This window comes from Hypanus sabinus, chromosome 18 (assembly GCF_030144855.1).
Source record: "Hypanus sabinus isolate sHypSab1 chromosome 18, sHypSab1.hap1, whole genome shotgun sequence".
NCBI lineage: Eukaryota > Metazoa > Chordata > Chondrichthyes > Myliobatiformes > Dasyatidae > Hypanus > Hypanus sabinus.
Window position 1 is genome coordinate 70,898,205 of NC_082723.1, and position 17,818 is coordinate 70,916,022.

The following is a 17,818-nucleotide window of genomic DNA, read 5'->3' on the forward strand; positions in this document are numbered from 1 at the left end:
TGTGAGTTCTGCTAAAAGATAAAGATTAGCTTTATTTATCACATTTACATTAAAACATGTAATGACAGGCCGGTCCTATGCTGTAATGTTCTATTTTCTGTGAAATGCATCATTTTGCATCTGGGGATTGTGCTAGGGACAGCGCACAAGTGTCGGCACATTTCCAGCACCATCATGACATATCAGCTGGTTCCGCAATGTACGCTCGGCTCTACACTGAACTGAGGGTCTGGGGACAGACTCTCTGTGGACTTCAGTTCAGAACACTATTTGCTTGCATTTTTTGTTTGCATGGTTTGTTTTTTTTTCTGCACTTTGGGTGTTCGACAGACTTATGGGTTCTTTTGTGTTTCTTTGTTTTGTGGCTGCCTGTTAGGAGATGAATCTCAAGATTGTATAATGTATATATACTTTGATAATCAATGTACTTTAAACTTCGAAACATTGCCAGTCTGATTAATAATTGTTGGTTATTGTGGCTTCAGTATGCATAGCTTCCCTCCCAGCAAATTTCTGTCAATCTAACCCATTTGATGTTAGTAATATTTTTACAAGCAACAAGCCTTTGAAACTCACAGGAACACTGTAGAAATGTGAACAGTGCCAACCATAATATGCATCAAATATTGTCAGTATATGCAGAGATAATTGAGAACTTTTGGAGCAGTTTTCAGCCCAGCTTGTAGAATTAGCAAAACCTGGCTACATATCTATTGTCAACAACCAGCAGCCTCGGAGGAATAATATAACCTTGGTTGGTAGAAGATAAAGCCCATGATTATGGATATTGGGTGCAGGAAATGAAGTGCTTTGATAGAATTGACACACATACTTAAACAGCAATCTGATATGTTCAAAGCAAATTCACTATCAAAGTACATCTATGTCACCATATACAACCCTGAGATTCATTTTCTTGTGGGCATACTCAGTAAATCTATAGAAAAATAGCCATAACAGAATCAGTGAAAAACCACAGAACCTGGACATTCAACCAGAGTGCAGAAGACAACAAACTGTGCAAAACAAAAAGAAAGAAATAATAACAAATAAATAAGCAATATATATCAAAACACGAGATGAAGTGTCCTTAAGACTGGTTGTGGGAATATTTCAATGATTAGGCAAGTGAAGTTATCCCTTTGGTTCAAAAGCCTGATGGTTGAAAAGTAATAATTGTTTCTGAACCTGGTGGTGTGAGTCCTTGGGCTCCTGTACCTTCTTCCTGATCGCAGCAATGAGAAGAGAGCATGATCTGATGGTAAATGCTGATTTCCTATGACAGCGTTTCATGTAGATTTGCTCAATGGTTGCAAGTGCTTTGACCATGATGGACTAGGCTGTATTCACTATCTTTTGTTGGATTTTCATTTTGAGGGCATTGGTGTTTCTATACCAGGCTGTGATGCAACCACTACACATCTATAGAAAGTTGTCTAAGTTTTAGATGTCATTCCAAATCTCTGCAAACGCAGACTATTTGGCCCGTAATGTTGGTGCCAACCTTTTAACCTTTTTCAAAATCAATCGAACCCTTCCCTTCCATTTAGCCTCCATTGATCTTTCATCCAAATCCCTATCTAAGAATCCCTTAAATGTCCCTAATGTATCTGTGTCTGTCACTACCACCACCCACAGCATGTTCTATGCACTTACCACTCCCTGTTTAAAAGACCTGTTCTGATACCCTGTCATACTTTTCCTCCAATCATCTTAAAATTATGTGCCTTTGTATTAGCCACTTATGCCCTTGGAAAAAGTTTCTGTCTGCCCACTAGATCTATGCCTCTTATAATCTTATTTGCCTCTATCAAGTCACCTCTCATCTTCCTCCAATTTCAATTGGTTGGAATTTGCTGCATGATGACTTTGAAGGCTCACTTCTGTGTAAATGGTGTGTACCATTGTAATCTGCAAGTGAAATAGAGATTGAAACCTTTACAGTCCAGCAATCTTGCATTCTCTCACATACAATTTTGTTTTGACAATCTACTCTGGGATTTCACTTGTGACATGCCAATCCTCCTACATGTCAGGTATAATGATGTAATTAGAGTATTATTTGTGTAATGTGTTATGGGTCTAATTCTTAAAAGTGATTTCACAGGGAAATCGATGTATAGCCTACCCAGTACAGAACAGCTGGTATCCAAAGAAATATTTGGTTATTCTCTCGTGTCTATCATAGATATTCAGAGCAATCTAAACAAAATGCTGGAAAAACTCAGCAGGTCAGGCAACATATAGGGAAATGAATCAACAGTCGATGTTTCAGGTCAAAAATCTTCATCAGGACTGGAAAGGTAGGGGGAGGATGCCTTAATAAGGAGGGGAAGGAGAAGAAGGACAAGATAGAAGGTAATAGGTGAAGGTAAGTTAATGAGGAAGTGGGGGAGAGGGGATTCAGAGTTTTTTTATTGTTAAAGATGGTGTGCTTTATAGATATTCCTTAATCTACTCATGATGTAATATTAGGATGTACAAATCAGCTGATTCACAAATTTGATCTTACAATTGACACAAGGTTGCCCAGTGGCTCCATTTCAGCTTGGAGAAAGACAAGGATCAAATAAGCTTTGGAAGCTTCCTACTGGTTGTATTGAAATCCAGAGGAAGGAGCAACTGTAGACGTCCATACTGAGTTCATCTAGCCAAGCAAGTACCATGCTTGAGTAACTTGTCTCTAGACTTAAGATCACACATGAAACAATACAGAATCCTTAGGCCACGCGCCACCAGGTTCAGCAGTAGTTACTACCTCTCAACCATCAGGCTCGTGAACCAAAGAAAATAACTTCACTCAACTTCACTTTTTCCAGCACTGTGAAATGTTCCAACAAAGTATGGACTTACTTTTAAGGGCTCTTCATCTCATGTTCTCAATATTTATTGCTTATTTATTTGTTGTTATGTATTTCTTTTTGTATTTGCACAGTTCATTGTCTTTTGCACACTGGTAGAACACCCAAGTTGGTGCGGTATTTCATTGATTCTATTATGGTTATTATCCTATTATGGATTTATTGAATATGTCCACAAGAAAATGAATCTTAGGATTGTGGTGTCATATATGTACTTGGATTATAAATTGTTACATGAAAGCAGGTTCACAGGTTTGGTGAGTGAGACAGAAGATACTAATTACAAATAAACATATTAATCATTTATTTACAAATAGTGAAAGGTTCGACCAAACATTTAAGTCTCCCAAGTTACGCAAACTACAAAACTAAATATTCAACTAACAGATACTTAGTTAAGAGTGCGCGTGGAGCATACCTTCCCAATGGTTCTTCAGCACAGGTCGTGACCTAAGTCCAAAATGGACCTTGGGGACAAAGGATAGAGAGGCCAAGCCTCCTGCACGTGCTATTCTTATACCCCCTGAGGTGCCCAGAACTGGAAATTGGTGCCGTGGCGTGTAAGGCAACCAATGGGAAAGAGCGGCCACAACTTTTAAACAGGCCAATCAATGGCCGACACAACAGAAGTGGCTTTCAATCAGCAAAAAAGCCAACCCTCCCCCCCCAACATATGAAATCATTGTGGTCTTCAGGCATGCTAGGAGCCACACTCACATCCCCATCTACATCAATGGAGCTGTAGTGGAGCGTGTATCAAGCTTCAAATTCCTTGGTGTCCACATTTCTGAGGATCTCACTGGTCCCTGAACTCCTCCATCCTGATCAAAAAGGCACAACAGTGCCTTTATTTCCTGCAGAGCATCAAGAAAGCTCACCTCTGTCCCAGGATATTGATGGACTTTTACCGCTGTTCCATTGACAGCATACTCACCAACTGCATCTCAGTGGGGTATGGCAATTGTCCCATATCAGACTGCAAAGCACTCCAGTGTGCGGTGGAATCTGCCCAGTGGCTTATTGGCACCCAATTGCCCACCATTGAGAACATCAACCATAAATTCTGCGTGGGCAGGGCGAAAAGCAATATCAAGGATGCATCTCACCCTAACCATGGAGTTTTTACTCACTTCCCACAGTAGGCACTACAGGAGCCTCCGCTCCAGCACCAGTAGGCAGAGGAGGAGCTTCTTCCCTGAGGCTGTGACCCTGCTGAACCTCACATCACAGCACTAAGCAGTATTGCACCCATATTGTACTGTCTTAGTACTTTTATATTTGCGTGCTGTAGCACTTACTTTTTATTCACAGTCATTTTGTAAGTAACACTATTGTTTGCATTTGTCGTTAGATGCTAACTGCATTTCATTGGCTTTGTATCTGTACTCGGCACAATGACATTAAAGTTGAATCTAATCTAATATAATCTAATATGACACAAATTTACTTTGAACTTTGAAATCAGTAAGGAAGCTGTCCACAGACTTGAGTCCTAATTTGATAATTGGAAAAAGTAATCTGGCTTGCTTTCTTTGTTATTCTGACCATTTCAAAATCAACAATTTTTTTCAAAAATAATCTCTCCCTTAAACTAATTTCATAATTCATTGTTACATCAGAATTGAATGAACTGTTTTACAAGACATTTTGCAGTTTTTAATATGCCTTTAGATTTGGAACTGATTTTTTGTTTTCTTTTTCAGTGTGACAGTGAAAGTGACATTGACGACAAGGTAAGACTAATTGGGTTTTTTTTACTACCATGTTTGGTTTCAACATATAGCAGATCCCAATGCTGACTGAGTGATTCAGAACCTGTGGAAATCGACATGTAATGTTTTCCACAGTGGTAAGTTTGATTTTTAGGAACATTTTCGTCTTGATAATAATGCAGCCTTTGCGAGTGTCTAGTTTAACCAATGAAATTAGTCTACTGCACTGCAAAAGGTAGCTGAGGTGAGCAGTGATATCTGTTAAGTCAAGAATATATTTTATAGGACAAAGACTGGGAGTTAAGCTGACTGCAAGTCAAGTTTGCATTGATAGGACATGTCAAATAAATGGCAGGGGCCTAAGAAGCTTTAGAACAAAGGGACTGTGGAATACAAGTCCATAATTCGTTAAAAGTGACGTCACAGGTAGATAGGGTCTAAACTTTTGGCACATTGGCCTTCATAAATCAAAATATTGAGTAGAGGAGATGGGATGTTATGTTGAAATTGTATAAAACATTGGTGAGGCCTAATTTGGAGTATTGTGTGCAGCTTTGGTTGACTACTTGCAAGAAAGATATAAATAAAGATTACAGAGAAAAATTGCAAGAATGTTCCCGGGACTGGAAGACCTGAGTTATAAGGAAAGATTTTCTAGGTTAGGGCTTTAATCCTTGCAACATATTGAAATAGTGCCATCCATCTATGAACCCCTAAGAACTAAAGACATGCAAGCCAATCGAAAATTCAAAGGTCATCTAAAGGGGTAGCTAATCAGGACTGAAGCAAGTAAACCGGGGGGGGAAAGTGTCTATATAAACGCAAGCACTCCCAGAAAGAAACACACCAGCAACTGAGCACTAAGGGTGTCAGCTTGACTGGCGATGAAACGTCTGCACACTAATTGCTGAGCTCAGTAAACACCACAACATCAGGGTTCTTTACTTTCTGAGCTGGCTTTCAAGGAAGTGACAGAATACATGTTTCTCTTGGGGTTTCATCACAGAATCAGAGAAACATAGAATTGTACACCACCGAAACCTCAGCTACTCCAAAAGTGGTGCCCTCTTACACAAATCACATTTGCCTGCGTTTCCTGTGTATCTCTGGTCCTTTCCTGTCCAAACATCCTTTAAACTTCACCCTTTCTTATAGGCAACATTCAGTGAATCTTTGTTGCACCATCTCAATTATTACCTAATACTTCTTGTAGTGAAGCAACCGGAACTGTATGATCCAACCAGTCTTTTGCACAACTGCAACATAATATACCAACCATTATATTTAATGCCGTAGCGTATGAAGGCAAGTATTTAAATTCCTTCTTCATTACCCTGCCCATTTGTTGCCACTTTCAATGAGCTTTGGACTTACACCCTAAAGTTACTTTGTCCTGATTAAACTGGTGTCCTTCGGTGTTCATGCACCAAGATCAGAGGCAATGGATCATGTCTCTGTACCCCAGTTTGTGTTCCTGTAAACACAAGAAGGTTGCAGCACAGGCAAACACAAAACAGGCATGAGAATTTTTTGAAGTCTGGTTCTCTTCAGATAACTCCATAAACAAACATATCAAAGCAGATGCCACCTACGAACCCCTAAGAGCCAAAGAAATGAGAGCCAATAAAATTCAAAGGTCAACTAAAGGTATAGCCGGTCAGGACCTGGCTAGGCAAATGGGGGACTATATAAACATGAGCACTCCCAGGCGGAAACACCAACAGCTACATGGTGATGAAATGTCTGCAAGCTAATTGCTGAGGTCGGCAAACGCCTCAACCAGAGCTACCGGTATTCACCACCGTCCTATATAAAGAACATCTTAATTGACATAACTACAGTCTTACTTGAGAAAAGACTGGTTTCTGAAATATGGTTTTAATTTAGCTACACCTGTTGGTTAATGTTATTACGTAACAAGTTTTTGGAAGAAGGGTATTTTTGATAAAGGTTCTGAATTTTTAACAAAATGTGCACATTGATTTTGTTTTTAATTTACATAATAAAATTTGTGAAGGCAGTTTGTGAAACCTTTAGTGATTTGGTGTGCATTTTTCCCTGTGACATAGCTACAGTATGAAGACCAATTTATCTTCAAGTTAAAATGCAATCACTGTAACATACTCCGTACTTTGATTATGCTGTATCCTCTAAATGATAAACAGAGCCACTTTGAATATTAAGGTAGTGTGATAACTTCAGGTGCAACATAACTTGTCTAAGAGATCAGTGTGCAGATGGGTTTTAATTAGTATTTCAGGATTCAATGTGAAGAGGTTCGAGTGCCTTAATGGCCTTGCACAGCTGCAAGTCGCAATGAGTGGTATTCTTACTGCTGTAAGTCTGTACTTGTTGTGCAATAATAGCAACAAGAAAGTCATATTTGATGGTAATGTTAAATATTTTTTGTCTTGAAGAGCTGGTATCACTATAGGAAATTTTTCAAAAGAAAAACGGTTGGCATACATCTCTATATTTCATCCCTTCACAACATTTATTGTTTCCATTATTAACTAATGTTAAAATTACTCATTTATTTTACCGAAGTGTAAGCCTTTATTGAATATCTATGCTGAAAACATTTTTCTTGAAGAAACAGGGTCAGATTTAATATCACCAGTATATGTTGTGAAATTTGTTAACTTTGCAGCAATACATTATAATAGAGAAGAAAACTGTGAATTACAGTATGAGTATATATAGATAATAATTAAATAAGTAGCACAAAAAATGAAAATAAAAAAAGTAATGGGGTAGTGTTCATGGGATCAATGTCCATTCAGAAATTGGATGGCAAAAGGGAAGAAGCTGTTCCTGATTCAGTGAGTGTGTGTCTTCAGGCTTCTGTGCCTCCTTCCTGATGGTCGTAATGAGAACAAGGCATTACCTGGGTGATGGGGGGGCCTTAATGTTGGATGCTGCCTTTTTGAGGCTTCAATCCATGAAGAAGATCTAGGTGCAATGGAGACTAGTGCCCATGATGGAGCCGACTAACTTTACAACTGTTTGCAGCTTACTTCAATCTGGTGCAGTAGTTCCCCCCCACCCCCCATACCAGACGGTGATGCAGCCAATTAGAATGCTCTTGATTATACATTTGTAGAAATCACTGAGTGCTTTTGGTGACATACCAAATCTCCTCAAACTCCTAATGAAATATAGTTGCTGTCTTGCCTTCTTTGTAGCTGCATTGATATATTGGGTCCAAGTTAGGTCCTTACAGATATTGACACACAGGAACTCTGAAAATGTTCACTCTTTCCACTTCTGGTCCCTCTATGAGGTCTGGTGTGTGTTCCCTCATCATACCCTTCCTGAAGTCCACAATCAGTTCTTTGGTCTTACTGACACTGAGTGCAAAAGAAACAAAATGTTTAAAGAAGGCATTGTCTAGTTCCAAAAATTGATAATACAGTTGAACCAAATCAATTTTGGTATTTGGTAGATGTATTTCCAGAAAATGGTGCTTCAGTTTAAATTTAATTGTGTTTTAGAGAAAGATTTTCAGTGAATGATGTTGCTGACTTCTTCAAGCAGAGAAATAATCTGCGGATTACTTGAGATGGAGAGTTTGAGAAAGCTCATAAGTTATCAGTAAGTTTGGGGGTAAAGTCAGTTGAACCTAACGACAGAACATTGAAATGCAGGCAATACATACCATAACTTAACAAAGTGCTTGAAATAAGTGGATTTGATCCAAACCCCATTGTGAAGAGATGATTTCAGTATTAAGACTGGAATATTCTAAGATTCTAAGACTGACACAAAAGTAGGCAAAATTGAATAAGATTGAAAATAACTATTTTTGGAGTACCAGAGAGATGGGGGTGGTGATTTGATAGAGGGGTATAAGATTGAGAGGTATAGATACAGTGGACAGTCACTGTGGCAATGGTCAATGCTAGAGAACATGAGTTTAAGGTAAGTGAGGAAAGTTTAGGGGAGATAGCAGAGGAAGGCTTTTTTTTGCACAGAGAGTGGTGGGTGCATGCAACACACTGCGCTGAGGATGCCTGCAGAGGCTGATAAAAAGGAATATTAAAGAGACTCTTAGATAGCCACATGGATAAAGAAAATCCACCACTTTAATCCTAGCCGAATCAAAAGTTCAAACCTCAAAGTTCAAAGTACATTTATTATCAAAGTATGAATAAATTATACAACTTTGAGATTCATCAACTTACAGGCAGCCACAAAGCAAGAAACCTGAAATAATTTTTAAAAAGACCAACACCCAATATGCAGTGAGAAAGAGAGAGAGAAGAAAAACACAGATCATGCAAACAATAAAAGCAAGCAACAGCATTCAGAACCAAATTGAGTCCATAGTCCCGGAGCCCAGTGCAGCCGGAGTAAGCCCATAGCATCAGTGTCAGTTCATCAAACAGTGAGACAAATCACAGGACAATTTACAATAATTGATTAATCTACCAACTGCTATATCTTTGTTGGACTGTGGGAGGAAACTGGAGCACTCGGAGGAAACCCACACGGTCATGGGGAGAACATACAAACTCTTTACGGAGCGATAGGAATTGAACCCAGGTCACCTGTACTGTAAAGTGTTGTGCTCACCACTACACTGCCATCCCAAAAACAGGGTAATAGACCGTGTAAGACGGAAGGGTTAGGTTGATTGTGGAGTTTGCTTATATAGATCATCACCACATCATAGGCTTACCAGACTGTACTAAACTGTACTGTTCTATAATACTGAAAATAAAGTGTTGGAATAGAGATACAAGATAGAGATACAAGATAGAAGAGCAGATGCCAGCTCAGAAAATCAAGATGTAGGATCATTTTAAATTAAAGTAAGAAATTGAGTGTCTGACAATTCAATGGGAATATCAAAAAGGCCCCTAGAAAGTTAGAATGTCGGGAGAATTTTTAATTATGAAACTCGAGCAGCGTGTAGCTGGTTTAATACAATTACTGGGAAATTTAATATCCTTGTCAAATCAAATAATGTATTAATATGGAAAAAGAATATATAGAGTCAGTCCAAGTCAGTTTTGTCAATTGTTAAACTCAAGCCAGTCAAATGAGTTGCTGACTACAAAATGGTAGGTCTTTAACCTTGCGTTGTAAGCACGGTGTCTGTGCTACTTGATCTAGCTGTGTTTCTGATGTTTCTAAAATCCAGCTTATTATTGATTGCTATTGGGGGTTGGGGTAATGGGTGGTGGAGAGAAGGTTGATAACATTGAGTGTCAAGAGAACGTGGTGCAGCTACTCTTGTTGCTTGACACTTTCGAGTTGTACACAAGAGATTCTGAAGATGGTGGAAATCCAGAGCAACACACATAGAATGCTGGAGGAACTCAGTAGGTCAGGTAGCATCTATAGAAATGAATAAACAGTCAATGTTTGAGGTCAAGATGCTTCATCAGAACTGGAGTAGAAGGGGGAAGATGCTAAAATAAGAAGGTTCCAAATCTCTGTCTTAATGTATGCAAAATGACCATGCATATCACATGGGCGTTTCCCCCTTCCTTTCCAGTCCTGTTGAAGGGTCTCAGCTTGAAACATTGACTATTCATTCCTATTGATGCCGCCTGACCTGCTGAGATTCCAGAATTTCGTGTGTGGTTGCTTTGGATTTCCAACATCCGCAGACTTTGGTTGTTCAGTAATTAGTTGGATTGGATTTCTCCTGATTTTTTTTTTCTGGATCGCCCCTAATTAAGCAATTTTCCACAGTCTGGACTAGAAACCTGTTTTTATTTTGGCAATATTGGAAGTGATTAGAGAGGTACAGCACTTTTTTCACCCACTGCGTCTGCTCCAACCATCAACCACCTGTCTGTTGTGACTGTGATCAAAATCACTGGAGAGACACTGAAGCTGGTGATACAGAAGTCTTTATTCAACAAAACAAACACGTATTATACTGGGGACACTTGGAAAAAGAGGCTCGAAAACTCATAGTACATCACATTTTTATACCTTTAAACTCAATGGTACAGGTTGACCTTCACTAATCTGACTACCTGTAATCCGGTTCCTTCAATAGTCCGGCACATATTTTAAATTTTCCCCACACCTGTAATTTCAAATTTCCCCGGCCACTGTACCAATCTGCTGCACATTGTTTTGGTTGTGCTAGATCTGTTCAAGTGTTGGCACGCTCTTGTAAGCACAGACAGGCAATTCCTGCTTGTTTTCCTGCATTTATTAATACCATTTGCGTGAGGGGCGGCCACCCGACACCTGCCTGTCTCACCCACCAGCGGCGGGGGAGCTGGCGCGCACCGGGTCAGTCTGTCTTCTTGCCTGCCTGCTGGCAGTCATGCACTGGTTTCCAGCGTCACCCAGCCGGCGCCCTGTTCTCTTCTGCCTACGACCTCATATCAGACATGGCGACCCTCTGAATTTAAGTATATTACTAAGCGGAGGAAAAGAAACTAACGAGGATTCCCTCAGTAACTGCAAGTGAAGAGGGAAGAGCCCAGCGCCGAATCCCCGGCCGCCTGGCGGTCACATGAAATGTGGCGTATAGAAGACCTCCTTCCTCCGACTTCTGCTTCTGCTCACCCAGGTGTGCTGCCACCAACATTAACAGTTTTTGAAGAAACCGTTGTGCCAGTTTCAGCGCCAGTTCCTGATGTTTCACTCATTTTTCAACGTGCAGATGTTGATGATCCTGACAACCCCACACTTGCAGACATGTAACTTTACCTGAAGGTATATTAACCATCTCACTTTAGAAGCGGAAGTCCTCAACTGTTCTGTATAAGTTAGTTCCTGTACATTTACCTGTACCTTTTGTTTTATCTGTGCCTGTACAGTATATTACTTTATTAAAATTTCACTTACTAATTTAATATTTCTGTTCCATTATTATCTAACGTACTGATTTATATGATATTTTAAAGGTATGATGAGGTGGTTAGCTATTGCTTAATGTGACCCTTCTGTAATTCGGCATTTTCACTAATCCGGCACTCTTCAGGTCCCAGTGGTGCCGGATTAGTGAAGGTTGATCTGTAATACAGTTTCAGTGGTTACAATGGGTTGACAGTGCTTCAATTAAGTAAATATAATTTTCATACACCGAAATCTTTACACACACACTCCAGACTCCCCAGGTTGAACGTTAATCAGCATTGTCTTCCTAGCTGCATTCATGCAAATACAGACATCTCAGGTGAATGGGTGTTTCATGGTTTGCAATCTGACCCCAATCTGCAGCTTCAAGAAAACTATTTTAGACCATAGCTGGAATATTATCCGAGCACGTGCCCTATGATCTATCCACTGAACTCAAACATTTCCATTCAGTCCATAAATAAACTGAAGACTGCTATGATATGGATAACTTAGAAGAATAATCATCCATGTGCCTCTGGATGACAACAGCTGCAGATAATTTTATAAGACCATAAGATACAGGAGCAGAATTAGACCATTTGGCCACCGAGTCTGCTCCACCATTTCATCACAGCTGATCCATTTTCCCTCTCAGCCCCAGTCTCCTGTCTTCTCCCCATATCCCTTCATACCCTGACTAATGAAGACTCTATCAACCTTTGCCTTAAATATACCTAATGGTGTCGCCTCTACAGCCGCCTGTGGCAATGAGTTCCACCGATTTATCACCCTCTGGCTCCAGAAATTCCTCCTCATCTCTATCATCTCTATTATGCGGCTGTGTCCTCTGGTGTTAGACTCACCCACTGTAGGAAACATCCTCATCTTTAAAATAAGTGCAAGGTCCTATTATAATTAAGAAAAGGACTTTTGGAGTGCTATCTTCTCTGCATGCTGCATGTTTGCTTGCGCCATAGCTTTCACTGATGCCCATTCGAATTTGCACCCCATCTCGAGCTTCATGGGTGGCAATCAGGGAGAGTTGGTCGTGCCACTTAACAGGCAGTTGATCTTCGTGGATCCTTGTGAATAGTTTTCTCCCAGTTTGGCCAATGTAACATTTACTGCAGTCCCTGCTTTAAAATGTGATACTGGAGGCCCACTCCTTAATATTTAACTTGTAATAGTACTTGTTATAATATAAAATATTAAGTACTCAGACCTGGCAGCTGAGTGTAAGGAAGCTGGCTGGAGGACCATCATCTATCCTGTGGAGAGAGGATGCCAGTGCGTCTACAACAAGGTTGTTCTGTGTTATGGCAGGAACTGGAGTGACGCTCAGTAGAGCCACCAAAGATTTGGCTGAGGAGGCAAAAAAAGGGCAGCTTTTGGCTGTGGCTGAGGAGGAAAGACTGAAATTTGGGGACTGACTAACCCCATTGGAGCTGCAGAAGGTGGCAAGGACACGTCCCTGCCACTGTTCTGCCACTAGGAGATGTACTAGGGCTAAGGAAGCAAAACTTCAATGAATGGTGGTCCCAGCTGATGATCCTGCAGATGACCTAAGGTGCCAATCAGGAAACAACATCTTCCTGTAGACATGATAAATGCAGGATGGCAGTCCAGTTATGTGTCACATCTAATGTAGGTTTGCACTTAGTACAGAAGCATCAGTGAAGTGATGAACTATTGGAAGGATTTACACATGCCTGTTACGCCACTGGTGTTTGGGGCAGCAATGAAGATCCTCTATTTTTGGCGGCATTCAGGACTTGTTTCATCATTTAAGTAGCTTCCTCTTGGTTTTTTCACTACTGTCAGTCATGCAAGTCCCGAGTGGGAACTCAGGAATACCATCGCACTCAGATGTAGAAGGAATCTTCATTGCTGTTTCCATAACAATTTTGTTTGACCAGTCAGGGTTGTTCGCCCTGAGCTGAACTCCCCCAAGTGAACCTCCATGTTCTTAGTCTGGTCTGTACTGTTTGGCATGGGTGATCTTACCAAGAGCCAAAACATAAAGCCCTGGCTCCACCCAACACAGTTCTGTGGGTCATTGAGGCCCGCAAGATCCCAAACTCTACGATAAAGCTATGGTCCACTTGAAGAATTGGAAGGATTGAATTGTGTTATTTGGCAACAATAAGGATGGTTTTTATAAATGCCAAATGGACAACTGGAAATCTTTTCACAAAAGATAAATATGAATTCTGTCCAATTGATATTACTTGCTGTCATGTAGGCATAGGTTACTTTTAACAGAATCAATAGGAGCAGGATTACGCCACGTACCTCTTGGGGATGGATGGTGTACCACTGAGTAAGATTATGTCTTAATTATAATTGTCAACCATTGTCCAACTCAAAGAAGAGGTCAAATATATGAAGGTTTGGATCCTGTAACTTGGCCAAAAACCATCCAACTTCAAACCAGGATTTGTTTGAGTGGAACACACACATAATGCTGGAGGAACTCAGCAGGTCAGGCAGCATCTATGGAAATTAATAAACAGTTGATGTTTCAGGCTGACACCTTTCTTCAGGACTGAGAAGGAAGGGGGAAGATGTCAGAATAAAAAGATGTGGGGAAGGGAAAGAGGCTACCTGAAAGGTAATAGGTGAAGCCAGATGGGTGGAAAAGTCAAGGGCTGGAGAAGAACCTGATAGGAAAGGAGAGTGAACAATAGGAGAAAGGGAAGAAAGGGGACACCCAAGCAGTTTAAAACTTAAGTGGATAAGCAATTAGACAACATATTGGATTTTTATTGCACATTCATGAATCTACGATTTATGTAATCTTAGTGTTTGGTATGGAAATAACACACTGGAGAACTGAATTTGTCGCTTGAAGTGAACAATGAGAGTATAGGAAGCAATAAAATTAATAAGAATGCATTAATAACTGTGATGCTTTCAGTTAAGTAATTGAAGGATATTAATCCTTTATTGAATGTTTGCCAAGCACTGAAGAAAATATAAAACATTTAAATTAGCTCAATATAGGCCCATAAACACAAGAAAGTCTGCTGGAAATCAAGAGCAACACACACAAAATGCTGGAGAAACTCAGCAGTTCAGGCAGCAGTTTTGGAAATGAATTAACAGTCAACATTTTGGACCATTCTTCAGGACTCAGTAACATCAACTGTTTATTCATTTCCATAGATAATGCCTGAGCTGCTGAGTTCCTCCAGCATCTTGTGGATGTATGACCATATCTGTTACAGTTTCAACACCTTCAGAAGAAGGCAAAAGAAAATTGAACAGGGAGTATTTTTTCTGACAGATTGCCTCCATTCAAATAATATCAACAAATGAAACCTGGAAATTTCTTAGATATTGCTTAGTGAAGGGTCAAAATTTAGGAATCAGATTATTCAGCGGTCATAAGCTGAACACTAATAATTTGGTAATGTGAGAAATATTAGTAGAGTACAATCCTGTGACAAAGTTTCTTGAAGCTGTCAGTAAATATATTATCAAGGAAAAAAACTATCTAAAGGTTCAAAAGTTTCAAAGGTTCATCTATTATGTATGCAGTATACAACTCTGAGATTCATCTTCTCCAGATAGCCACAGAAAAACCAATGGAAGTCATTCAAATAGAAACATCAAACCCATCTGCCCTGCCCTGCCAAAAAGATGGGAACACAATCATCAAGCCCCCACAAACACCCCTCACCGCACAAATAACAGAACAAGATCATCAATCCCAAACATACCTCCCCCACACAAAAAATGGGCAAGAACATGGAAAAATCTACTTAATTTATTTATCTCTTTGATTATTCTTTCCTCGATAACCATCCTTAAAACATTTTACTTGCTCATTACTGTGGTGTATTTGATATTTTAGTAATGTTTGATTAAATATTTGATGAAGCATTCCTGTTCGTTTCAGTAATTCATTATGGGTTATATGTAAAAATACATGAATTGCATACGCCATCATGCTACCACATGATACGTGTGTGCCTCTCTTAAAGCAAACACGAAGTTAGATCTGCAATCCCAGACTCCTGTGTCTTCCTTTGAATTAGTTTAATATTTGGTAATATAACAATTACCACTTTGATCTTTGCGGGAGCTTCCTGTGTTCAGATTGGAAGGTATGTTTCTGCGTTATGACTACATATTAAAGAACTTAATAGGCTTTAAACTCTTTTAGAATATCCAATGATCATGAATGATTCTGCACAAATTTAAGTTTGTACTTTCCCTAGTTAATTCTTATTGACTCAGTGCAAAGCCTTCCATTGGTGCAGTGGCTGAAGTGTTATTACCTTTTGTTTGCATTTCAAACAAGCAACTTCTATCTGCTGATGATTTCTGTGTGTCACAGCTTCTAGCTTTTAGTGGAAAACAGCCACTCCTGTCATCAGTTACTCCCTTCTAACTTGACAGGCATTGATGGGTAACCAGGAAATTGAACTGTTTGACCCAGTTTGTGGATCAGCATTGTGTGTGGCCTCTGTCTGTCGTAATTGACCATGGGTACTGCACCTCTGGTAGTCACTGGTTTGTCAAGCAGCCTCAACTGTGGCTGTTGAGGCCGATACTGGAACAGCAGGTTCTGTCGCAGTTGCTGCATGTGTAGGACATCATGGAATTGTTGTCCGCTGTCGGCTGTGCTCTCCGTTTAGCTCTCCACTCCTCAAACTCAGGATCACTCTTTCGCATTGCTCTAGATGTTGCTGAAGAGTACCTTGCCATTTGTTGTGGTCATCTGCTATGTTCTCCCTGCACTCTGGGCTTTCATGTCGCACTTGCAGAGGTCCCTGAAGCGAAGCTGGGGTCTACCAATGTTCCTCTTGCCTGTTGCTAGTTCTCTGTAGAGGATGTCCTTTGGCAGTCTACCATCCTTCATACAACGAATGTGGCTCAGCCAGCGCAGTCTGTGTTGTCTTAAAAGCGTGAACATTGTGGGAAGTCCAGCGTGGGAGAGGACCTCAGAGTTTGGGACTTTGTCTCTCCAGGTGATGCTGAGGATGCAGCAAAGGCTGCGCAGGTGAAAACTATTGAGTTTCCTCTCCTGCTTGGAGTTAATGGTCCAAGTCTCGCTACCATACAGGAGGGTGTTGATAATGCATGCATTGTACACAGCAGTCTTGGTCTTTGTAGCAAGTTTTGGATTCTCCCAGACCCACGAGGAGAGTCGAGCAAGGGTCGATGCTGCTTTGCCGATACGCCTATTGGTTTCAGCATCGAGGGAGAGAGTGTCTTTAATGGTTGACCCCAAATATGTGAACTCATGGACCACTTCTAGATCGTAATTGTTGATGGTAATGACTGGTGTCTCTACTACGTTCTGGGCAAGGACATTTGTTTTCTTTAGGCTGATGGTAAGCCCAAAGTCCTTGCATGCCTTAGAGAAGCGGTCCAATGGAGTTTGTAGTTGCTGTTTGGTGTGTGAGGTTATAGCAGCGTCATCAGCAAAGAGCCTGTTACATGTTAAAGATCTTTCGCAACTTTGTTCTTGCTCTCAGTTGCACAGGGTTGAACTGCCGCCCATCAGACCTGATGTGCACGTAGATGCCTTCTGTCGATGTCCCAAATGTGTGCTTCAATAACAGAGAGAAGAAGATGCCGAATAACGTAGGGGCCAACATGCATCTTTGTTTGACTCCAGTACTAATAGCGAAGGGCTCTGGTGAGCTGCCATCGTACTGAACAGTAGCCCTCATGTCATGGAATGACTTGAAGATACTTTGGCGTTTTGGGGGACAGTGATCTTGAGGAGAATCTGAAAGAGCCCATTCCTTCTGAGTTGGTCAAGGGTCTTGGTCAAGTCGATGAAAGCGACCTAGAGGGGTTTCTGTTGTTCCCTGCACTTCTCCTGGAGTTGATGGAGTGAAAAAATCATGTCAACAGTTGACCACCTAGCGCGAGGTCGGATGGTGGTGCTCAGCTTCAATGACAGGAGTCAGGATGTTGGACTTTGCCTCAAACCAGTCACTGCTCTTTGTGGTCTTCCTTCCAAAGATAGAGAGTGCTGGTTCGTGGATGGTGTCGCGAAGGTATAGCCATTGTTCTGTTGCAGTATCTCCTTGTGAGGAGGTGGTCATAGCACCCTGTACTGACTGGCAAACTGGGCAACCTTTTCTGACTGTTTTATCTCTGTTGTGTTGATGTGAGGTTTCCCAGTTTGTTTGGGGTGGTGGATTTTCTTTGGACGTAGTTTGATCTTGCAGCATACTAAAGCATGATCCGTATCACAGTCTGCACTGTGGTATGAGCGGTGATTAGTACAGAGTTGATGAAAGAGCACCTGGTGATGATCATGTCTAGTTGGTGCCAGTGTTTAGACCGTGGATGTCACCATGAGACCTTGTACTGCGACTTCGTCTGAAAGTAGGGTTTAGTTACACACAGGCCGTGATAGGAGCAGAACTCCAGGAGATGTTGTCCATTGTCATTTATTTTGCCAATTCT

At 40.7% G+C, this 17,818-nt stretch overlaps 1 protein-coding gene across 13 annotated transcripts in view; it reads left to right on the forward strand.

The window, feature by feature from the left end:
* fbrsl1 (fibrosin-like 1) overlaps window positions 1-17,818 on the forward strand; it is a 1,000,035-nt gene that overhangs the window by 691,060 nt on the left and 291,157 nt on the right. For all 13 annotated transcript variants that reach the window (XM_059994617.1, XM_059994618.1, XM_059994619.1 and 10 more), the window contains one exon: window positions 4,565-4,594. In XM_059994617.1, the coding sequence (XP_059850600.1) occupies window positions 4,565-4,594 (30 nt within the window). The remainder of the gene's footprint in view (window positions 1-4,564; window positions 4,595-17,818) is intronic.